At 42.8% G+C, this 9,818-nt stretch overlaps 1 protein-coding gene across 1 annotated transcript; it reads right to left on the reverse strand.

The window, feature by feature from the left end:
• Nucleotides 1-453: 453 nt before the first annotated feature.
• On the reverse strand, nucleotides 454-7,584 carry AREG (amphiregulin). Its single transcript, XM_056551861.1, has 6 exons — nucleotides 7,440-7,584; nucleotides 6,265-6,432; nucleotides 3,728-3,914; nucleotides 1,613-1,771; nucleotides 1,312-1,399; nucleotides 454-595 (listed from the first exon to the last, which is right to left on the reverse strand). Exons 1-5 carry the CDS (start codon nucleotides 7,486-7,488, stop codon nucleotides 1,315-1,317), a joined length of 648 nt encoding a protein of 215 aa, XP_056407836.1. The 5' UTR covers nucleotides 7,489-7,584; the 3' UTR covers nucleotides 454-595; nucleotides 1,312-1,314.
• Between the last annotated feature and the right edge of the window lie 2,234 nt (nucleotides 7,585-9,818).

The following is a 9,818-nucleotide window of genomic DNA, read 5'->3' on the forward strand; positions in this document are numbered from 1 at the left end:
ACCCGAGTCTGCAAGGCCCTGGTAAGGACCCTCCAATTTTCTTCGCAGGGAAAAAAGTTCCCCGAACGTTTCAGCTTCTTCCCTGACAGGTGTGGGGGGGGGGGGGGGGGGGGGGGGGGGAACTGGTGGGGAGATGAAGGGGTGGGGAATTTAACCTCTTTCCTGTCCCAATCAGGAGGAGGATGTAATCTCATGGGTGCAGTCGTGGAGGGAAATTTAGTATTCACTGTGCAGCACTGGTATTTGAGCATAATTTCTAAGTGGAATCAAAGCTACATACAATCTGGTTTACAGCATATCATGCCACTACACTAACTTAGTTATCAAAAATAAGATTTAAGTTATCATTGCAGGCCAGGTAGTTTAGTTTTAATACACAGTCATAGGAAATTCAAGTGTTTGACTGGAAAAAATACATTACTCTGTTTTAGAAAATAGTGTTTATTTAAATAAAATATATTATAAAATATTACTTTGAACATTAAAAAATAAAAATAAATAAATATTTTAAAAAAATTTACACAATAAGAGGCAATTTTTCTTCACATTCAGTTTTGAGGTGTGGCAGTGCTTGGTTGTAATTCCAAAATGAAATCTAGAAAGAGAAAGATAAGAAAAATTAAATCTATATGACTACTGTACCATTTTACATACCCGTCAGATCCCAACATTTTTTTTTTTTTTTTAAATACAACTCAGTACCTAATCCTGACCACATGCAGCTAATTTTTATGTGTCTAGCACCTTTGTTATTACACTTTTAATGTAGCTCACTAGTCTGAATTCCTCTCAAAGGGAGGGGGCGTGGCCTCACTGTGCAGGTCTCTGCCCCCTCCCTCAGTATGCCATCTGCTCACATCTCCCCTAGTATTAGTAAAACTACAACTCCCAGCTTGTCCTCACTGACAGTAGCGGGACAAGCTGACAGTGGGAGGATTTTTCCTCCAGCTGCGAGTCCTGTGCTCACAGCTGTCAATCAAGGAAGTGTGTCCATGACATAGGTGGTGATGCATGGACACAGCAGGACTAGTATGCTTACAAGCAGGCAGGGGAGGCAGTTTGACTAGCTTTTGCTAATGAAAGCAATTGCAAAACCTATTTGTTTTGCATGTTTTACAACATATCAAAAGCTTTTGTATCTGACAGTGTATTCTTCCCCCCCCCCCCACAGTTCTGTGTGGTATTGTAACTCTGTTCCAATGAAGTAAATTGAGCCATGATTTAATGCCACACATTCTGGTGCTGTTTTTTTTTTGGAGAAGTCTAATGATCAACTAGATATGTAGTATAGTTTTAAATTCCTATACTAACCAGTCATACATCTTCACTTCCATTTTCTTGTCCCAATCGCTTTGTCTCTTCTGCTTCACAATCATATGAAGAATATTTCCGTCTTGTGCTAAAGTAAAAAAGATGACAACATTAGCAGAGCCACACAATTATCTTCTCTGGGCTTATGCTACAACAATGCAGCGTGACCAACACCAATGCTTAGTTATCCAGACAAGGGAAGTTTACAGGTGTGGTATTTGAGCACTACAGTCAAGTTTGTAGACAACATTATAGTCCATTTTACTGGATCTTACAGTGGTTAGACAGGGTGAATACTTACTGTACAACAATAATGATGATGATGGCTATAATGCTAATAGTTGACAGTAGAACTGCTACAACTGCCAATATCGTTGTTGTAGTCATATCACTAGGGTCTGATGTCCCCGTTCTTAAGTATTGTTCTGTGCATCTCTCTCCAAAGTAGTTTTCATGACATCTGTAAAAAAAGAAAGACTTTTATAAGTACTGTGACACACAGGACAGGTAATGACAATGCATCTGTCAGCACTGATCTAATTGGAAGTTCAAGTAAAGGCAAAAAACTTCTACAAAAATACAAGCTCCGCTGTGTACAAAAATCATAGTATTTCAGAAGTAATGTGCTACAGACTATCAATTCAAAGAGCTTGTACTTCTAAAAATTCCTTTGCCACAAAGGGCATTTTAATGGAGTTTGGACCTGATATAACTAAAACAGTTAATAGCTTTTGAATCCGGCCACCAAGCTATTTAACCAACCACTAGTGCCCTTCGGGGGGGTGGGGTGGGACAGAAGTGCCACTACAACTGTCCTTTTAGGGCAGGTATAGACAACCTACGGCACTGCAGATGTTTTGGACTACATCTCCCATGATGCTCTTTCAGCCAAAATGCTGGAAAAGCATCATGAGATGTAGTCCAAAACATCTGCAGTGCCGTAGGTTGCCTATGCCTGTATTAAGGTATTCTGGTAAGCTGAATTTACATCTAAACAAGTCCTATGGCTAATGCCATTTATTATACAGTACACTTGAAGACTCATTAGATATGAGCGAAGTTGTGATTCAATAAGTCACACACTTCTCGGCTTGGCAGTTGCTGACTTTAGCCTGCCATAAATTAGTTTAGCTTTCAGGTGCTCCAGTGGGTTGGAAAAGGTGGATACAGTCCTAGGAGAGAGTCTCCAGCCCACTGGAGCACCTGAAAGCTGAACTAATTTATGCAGGCTAAAGTCAGCAACCGCTGAGCTGAGAAGTTTGAAATGAATTGAATCACTGTAACTTCACTCATCTCTACTCATCTTTCAGATTCAGCTCAGGAGATGCCACTTGCCAGACATATTGGGGTGAGATTTATCAAAACCTGTCCAGAGGGAAAGTTGGCCATAGTAACCAATCAGCTTCTTTTTGCGCAGGCCTTTTTTCAAAAAAAAAATTAAATAAAAAAAAAAAGAAGTGATCTGATCGGTTGCTATGGGCAACTCAGCAACTTTCCCTCTGGACAGGTTTCGATAAATCTCCCCCAATGGATCCAGAAAGGGAGGGGGAGCAAGCAGAAAATGCAGGATAACCTCAAGATCAATCTCACAGTAAGCCTTACAAATACAAGTATATTAAACTAGTGATCTTGTAACTAGAAGAGACCTTTAACGCTGTAATATTTGAGTAGCATATGCATCAATGTGTGTTTAGTTAGACTAACAACTTAGTACCTAAAACATAAGCCCAGTGAGAAAAAAAAATATATATATATAAAAATTTAACGACAGCTACCTAAAAAGGTTAAAAAAATATGCTTCTTTCTATTTCATTTTCCACTTTGAAAAAATGACCACTAGGTGTCTCCCTACCAGTCCTTTTTGATAGATTTCAGTCCTAAATCTCAGACTGCAGCCAGGAAACAGACAAGCTCAACACTGCTCCCTGGCAGTGAGCTGTGGCGAGTTTGTCTGTGTCCCGGCTGCAGTCTGAGATTTAGGACTCCTGCATGAGTCTGAAATCTAACAAAAAAAAAAATAATAATAATAAATAAAGACTGGTAGGGAGACCCCTAGTGGTCATTTTTTTCAAAGTGGAAAATGAAATAGAAAGAAGCATATTTTTTTATAACATGCTATTGGAAAGTTATTCTGCATACATTAATCTATAATATAGCAAAAGTTTTTTGATGAAAGGTACCCTTTAAGGCAGACCATGGTTTTCAGTCCGGCAAGAAAACTGGATATGGTCCAAAAAATAAAAAATAAAATATAAGCCAACGGGAGTCACTTTCTGACACAATCTGGCTTGTTCAATCGAATGGGATCTGGCTGCCATATTGCAAGGCCAGTGAATGCACCATTACCCACATACAAATGGCATAGTTAGACATGTGCAGTCTTAATGTGAACACCGCAAGAAACACTTGTACTCACTTGCATGAGACTTCTTGCATGCTTGCTAGGTATCTACATTTTCCATGAACACAGAAGTTCTTGTGTGTGGTCTGGCACAGGGTTTTCTTCTTTTTCTTGTTCTTTTCCCCTCTCTTTTTATTAGTCTTTTTCTTTTCCACATTTGTGACAGACACCTCCCCATTAGCTGGCTTGACCACGGCTTGTACTGGAAAGAAAGACCCATCTATTAACATCCTGAATTCTTTTCAGGTTATAAACACACAGTTACCATCTGAAGCCAATTCATTTTTATGCTACTTGGTGGGTTACAAAGTCATAAAGCTGGATAATTCACAAGTCAATATGACTGACTACACCTTTATACTGGATCTGAAGTTTATGCAGATTAACACACTTTAGGATTTAACCACGTGTCGGTTTTTTCGTTTACTTAAAGGTGAAAGGGAAATAAGGCCTTCTCAAGTTACTGATCTAGTCAATATTTTCCAGAAGTACGAGTTGTTTCAACTCAATCGGAAGTGTCACTTTCAGGAATGAGAGAAATTCTGTACAAAAAAGCCCTGGAGGAAGGGTTGGGAGGAGGTCGTGTCACCGGTTGTGTGCTTTAGACATGTTTCATTACCGCAGTGAGTCACTGAGGTGAGGCTTTACAATCTGCTTTGAATATTACCAGGTCATTCAGCTGCCAAGGCTCCTTCAGGAAATTTAATGGACACTGGTGAATTTATAAAGGGCTAGCTACTGGAAGCTTAACACATAAAAGATAAGTCAGCTCCTGCATACTTGAGTCACCATGTAATAGAAGCCATTGACATACAGAATGAAGTAAATGCAATGGAGGACGCTGACAAACATAACCACTGGATGGGAAATAATGCGGATGCATAAAGACCGTTCCTGTTTGTATTAGAAAGCGGACACTCTTTATGGGCAAAAGCAAAGGAAAGATCAATCATGATTCGTTGTCAGAATTCATGGTGCTTGGCACCCCCATCCCTGCCGTGCGTTTGTCCCCCGATTCAATTCTCGCCCCAATGGGTTGTTTATGCTTACTTGTAGGCTCCCTTTACAGACCCCTATAATAGGAAAGTCATTGTCCTAGCTGTCCTACAGTCCTTTTAGGCAGAATACAGACTGCAGCAAGTAGTTTGGGGGGAAGATTCATCAAAACATGTGAAAAAAAGTTGACCAGTTACCCATGGCAACCAGAGCGCTTTTTTTCATAGGCCTTTTAAAAAAAGTAAGCGATCTGATTGAAATGGGCAACAGGTCCACTTTTCCACAGAACAGGTTTGGATAAATCTCCATTTGTTCTTAAGATATCAGGAGCTTTGGCAAATTTTGACTAATCTAAATACATATACATGTAAAGCATTCAGCAGGTTATGATGAACTATGAGTGCCAGATAAACCTGCCCAGCAACAGAAGCCTATATCGGAAACTAGAGGGTCAACGCTTAAAAAAAAATAAAAAATTATGGAAGAGACTTATCAAAACCTGTGCAGAGGAAAAGTTGCCTATAGCAACCAGATTGCTTCTTTCATTTTTCAGGAAGCCTTTTCAGAAATTAAAAAAAGCGATCCGATTGGTTACTATGGGCAACTTGCTCTGCACTGGTTTTGAGAAATCTCCCACGGTAGTGCACATGTTAAAGGGTCATACCACAATTCACAGAAGTATTCTCAAACACAACCATCTAATAAAAAGGCGATAATATTAAGGAATATATTAAAAAACAAAAAGCACACCTGTCCTCAGGCTGTGTGTGGTATTACAGCTCGGTGCTATTATAGTGAACGAAGTTAGAACACACCAGCTAAGGACACGTGTGCTATTTTTGGAGGGAAAAAAAATGATTTGTTTATAAAGAAACTGCCACTCTTTTCCTAATCATGGACTGGATAGCCCATTTTAATGCAGGGGGGGGATTTCAAAACTTGATGGCGTCCATTTTTTTTTTTTTTTTTTTTTTTAATCAACTGGTGCCAGAAAGTTAAGACTTGTAAATTACTTCTATTAAAAAAATCATAATCCTTCCAGTACTCATTAGCTGCTGAATACTACAGAGGAAATCATTTTGGAACAGAGCTCTCTGTTGACAATTCTGTTTGTACCCCATAATTGTAAGCACTATATAAATAAATAAAAATAAATAGTAGGAGAAAATATATAGAAGACCTATGCTGCTCTGGACCATTCCTAAAATGGACAGAGATGTCAGCAGAGAGCACTGTGGTCGTGATGTCAGCAGAGAGCAGTGTGGTCCAAAAAGAAAAGAATTTCCTCTGTAGTATTCAGCAGCTAATAAATACTGGAAGGATTAAGATTTTTTAATTGAAGTCATTTACAAATCTGTTTAACTTTCTGGCACCAGTTGATTTAAAAAAAAAAAATAAAAAAGTTTTCCACCAGAGTACCCCTTTAATTCCTTGTATCCCATTCGTAAGCTATGGAGGCCAGTGAACCAACAGTACATAGGTGCTTATTGTTAGCAACTAGACAAGTTTACAGCGGTGTATCGGGTATGGCATGCTACAGATCAGTGTATACATACCTCGTATAGAATCTTCTAAAGAGTACCCCGAGAGGTCTTCCTCTTCATGCTCATCATAGTCAACTTCATGGACATTTTCCAAACCAACGGAGACACGGTCACCTCCCCCAGACAATGTTACCTTGATCTCATTTTCAGTGGAATTCAGAGAACAATGTACTGTGCATGCTGAGGACAAAAGAAACAGAAAATTAAGCAGGGCAACAAGTTAACAGGATAGTGTTTTATTTTTTTTATTTTTTATTAAGTATCTAAGATACTAGATAATAAAATATATCATACAAGCACTGTATAGATCAGTGGTCTTCAACCTGCGGACCTCCAGATGTTGCAAAACGACAACTCCCAGCATGCCCGGACAGCCAGCGGCTGTCCGGGCATGCTGGGAGTTGTCATTTTGCAACATCTGGAGGTCCGCAGGTTGAAGACCACTGATCTAGATTATAAGCAGCAGCTACCATGTCTGGTCTGCTTATCAGCATGGAAAGATCTGGGATGGATAGGGTTAATCACAGGTCACCGATTTTTGCTTGGACAAACATTACTCATCAGGCAGCTATTGCAGAATTCACGCAAGGAGCCATCAATAACCTGCACACTTCACAAGGGGACAAGCAGGGGCTTGCTGAAGCCTCTGCCTACAGGAAACGCATAAAATTATATATATATATATATATATATATATATATATATATATATATATATATATATATTTTACAGATCCACATCAATGACCATCAGATGTCAAAAGCTAAACCTGAAGCAGTAAGGATTAAAGGGATTTGTTTAGTTCTGGGGGTGACAGGGTTAAAATGAAATAAACCACTTCTTTCTCAATAATACCCCTCAAAGATCACAGGGGCAACAAACAAATCGAACAATCTGATGTTTATCATAATAAGCCACTGAAACACCACTACAAACCCAAAACAGCAGTGATTGACAAGTCTAGGAGATCTCCAATGATCAGCTTATGGTCCCTTACATCACTGATCCCAGAGGAGCAGTCTAGTCTAGTGCTGTGGAGCAACTGATCACATACAAAGTGACTAAACAGCCAAATCCCATAGTCTCGTTAGTCGGACAGGTCATGCTCCTAATACAGAGGTCATTCCCAATGCACATCCTTCCCGCGCTCTAATGGGACAGAAGCATTGATGTCTATGGAGACTCACCGAGGCACAGCAGGAGGATGCTCCACACCAGTGACAGCTGACAAGACATGCCTGGCCCGTGCTCCTCAGTGCTCAGCTGTCAGTGATACACCGCACGCCGAGAGCGCTCCCTATTTATACACTGAGGGCGGGTCACATGACGCACTTTGACCGGAAGCGTTGTGACTACGTCTAGAGCGCTCCTTAGGATTGATTATGTCACGCTCGTTATAGGGTCTCGTCTGCTGCCCCCTGGATGTGGCGTGTACGGCAGCGGCTTCTATACTTACCGCAATGACTAGGCTATGGGCAGTTACTAGGAAAAGGGAAGTGGTTGTCGTTAGCAACACATCAGTTATTGCTTTTACCTACCATGGCTCTGAGGATGACTTTCGCCTGACCTAGGGTTGTCACATGGCCGGTATTTTTATATTGAAAATACCAGTAATGCAATGGCCGGTATTTATCCAACCAATCCTCCAACTCCTGGAATGCTGCACCATATACTATACCATTGTTTCCCAACCAGAGCGCCTCCAGCTATTGCAAAACTACAACTCCCAGCATGCCCGGACAGCTAACAGCTGTCCTGGCATGTTGGGAGTTGTAGTTTTGCAGCAGCTGGAGGCACCCCTGGTTGGAAAACACTGACCTATACTATATACGACTATACAGTATAGTCCAACTTGCTAAGAGTTGTAGTTTGCAACAGCTGGAGGCACCCCTAGGTGGGAAACACTGACCTATACGATATACAGTACTGCTATATAGTCTAACATGCTAAGACTTTTAGTGTGCAACAGCTGGAGGCACCCCTAGGTGGGAAATATTGACCTATACTAGGGCTGGGCAGTGTACCGGTTCATACCGAATGCCGAAATTTTTGGGCTGCACGATATGAATTTTTCCCATATCGCAATACCGGTTTGGCCCCTCCCCCTTGGGAATGAATTATCAGCCCAGTGCAGCACTCTCCCCATATCGGGGAACTAATCATACGTGACCCGCCAGCGCTGTTCTGCTCCCCCCCACCAAATCATGTTACCTGTGAGCGCTGTTCTGTTCCCCCCCCACCAAATCATGTGACCCGCCAGCGCTGTTCTGCTCCCCCCCCAATTAATGATCAGCCCAGCGGGGTACTACTCACTTATGTCACCGGCAAACGCTGCCCTCCTCCTCTTTGTTGGGGGCCGCTGGCGCTGGAACTCACTGTACGCCAGTGGTCTCCAACCTGCGGACCTCCAGATGTTGCAAAACTACAACTCACAGCATGTCCAGACAGCCAACGCCTGTCCTGGCATGCTGGGAGTTGTAGTTTTGCAATAGCTGGAGGTCCGCAGGTTGGAGACCACTGCTTGCAGGTGCCAGCTTCTTACATGACAGTGGGCTCAGCCTATCACCTGCCGGGGCGGGACATCGCTCCGGCCGGTGATAGGCTGACGGCTGTCTGATGTTCCCGTCCCCAGCGTAAGGCCAACGTAGGTAAGTTAAAGTTTATTTTCTTTATCTTTTGCAGCCCGGGCATAGGGATACAGCGTACATATAGCATGCTGGTAGTTGTAGTTTTGCAACATCTGGAGGTCCGCAGGTTGGAGACCACTGGCGTACAGTGAATTCCAGCGGCCCCCAACAAAGAGGAGGAGGGCAGTGTTTGCGGGTGACATATGTGAGTAGTACCCCGCTGGGCTGATAATTAATCGGGGGGGGGGGGGGGGAGGCGGGTTAGCATGATTTGGGGTGGGGTGGTGGCTAAAGAAATACCGTTATATACCGTGGAACCGCCATAAGTTACAAAAATACAGTGATACACATATTTGGTCATACCGCCCAGCTCTACTATATACTACTATATAGTCCAATATGCTGGGAGTTGTAGTTTGCAACAGCTGGAGGCACCCCTAGTTGGGAAGTATTGACCTATACTTTATACTACTATATAGGCTAACATGCTGGGAGTTGTTGTTTGCAACATCTGGAGGCACCTCTAGTTGGGAAATACTGACCTTTATGGGGGGCTGCAGCAGTGTGGAGGATGGGAGGCTGCAGGAGTGTGGAGGATGGGGGGCTGCAGGAGTGTGAAGGATGGGGGGGCTGCAGGAGTGTGGAGGATGGGGGGGGCTGCAGAAGTGTGGAGGATGGGGGGCTGCAGGAGTGTCAGGAGTGTGGAGGATAGGGGGCATCCCCCACACTCCTGCAGCCCCCCATACTCCTTCAGCCCCCAATCCTCCCCTTCCCCTGTCGTCCTCCACACTCCTACCGTACCCTACAGCAGTGTTTCCTAACCAATGTCCTCCAGCTGTTGCAAAACTACAACTCCCATTATGCCCGGACAGCCTTTGGGTGGGGGAGGTGTGTGCAGTCTGAGGGCATTACTGTGGTGGCCATGTGGGGTCTGTGGGC

Source organism: Hyla sarda, chromosome 1 (assembly GCF_029499605.1).
Source record: "Hyla sarda isolate aHylSar1 chromosome 1, aHylSar1.hap1, whole genome shotgun sequence".
NCBI classification, from domain to species: Eukaryota; Metazoa; Chordata; class Amphibia; order Anura; family Hylidae; genus Hyla; species Hyla sarda.

Coding starts and splice junctions, on each gene's coding strand:
- AREG (XM_056551861.1), bottom strand. CDS start 7,488: ATGTCTTGTCAGCTGTCACTGGTGTGGAGCATCCTCCTGCTGTGCCTC. Junction 3,915..6,264: donor TTTAGAAGATTCTATACGAG/GTATGTATACAC, acceptor CTTTCTTTCCAG/TACAAGCCGTGGTCAAGCCA. Junction 1,772..3,727: donor ATGCAAGAAGTCTCATGCAA/GTGAGTACAAGT, acceptor CTTTTTTTACAG/ATGTCATGAAAACTACTTTG.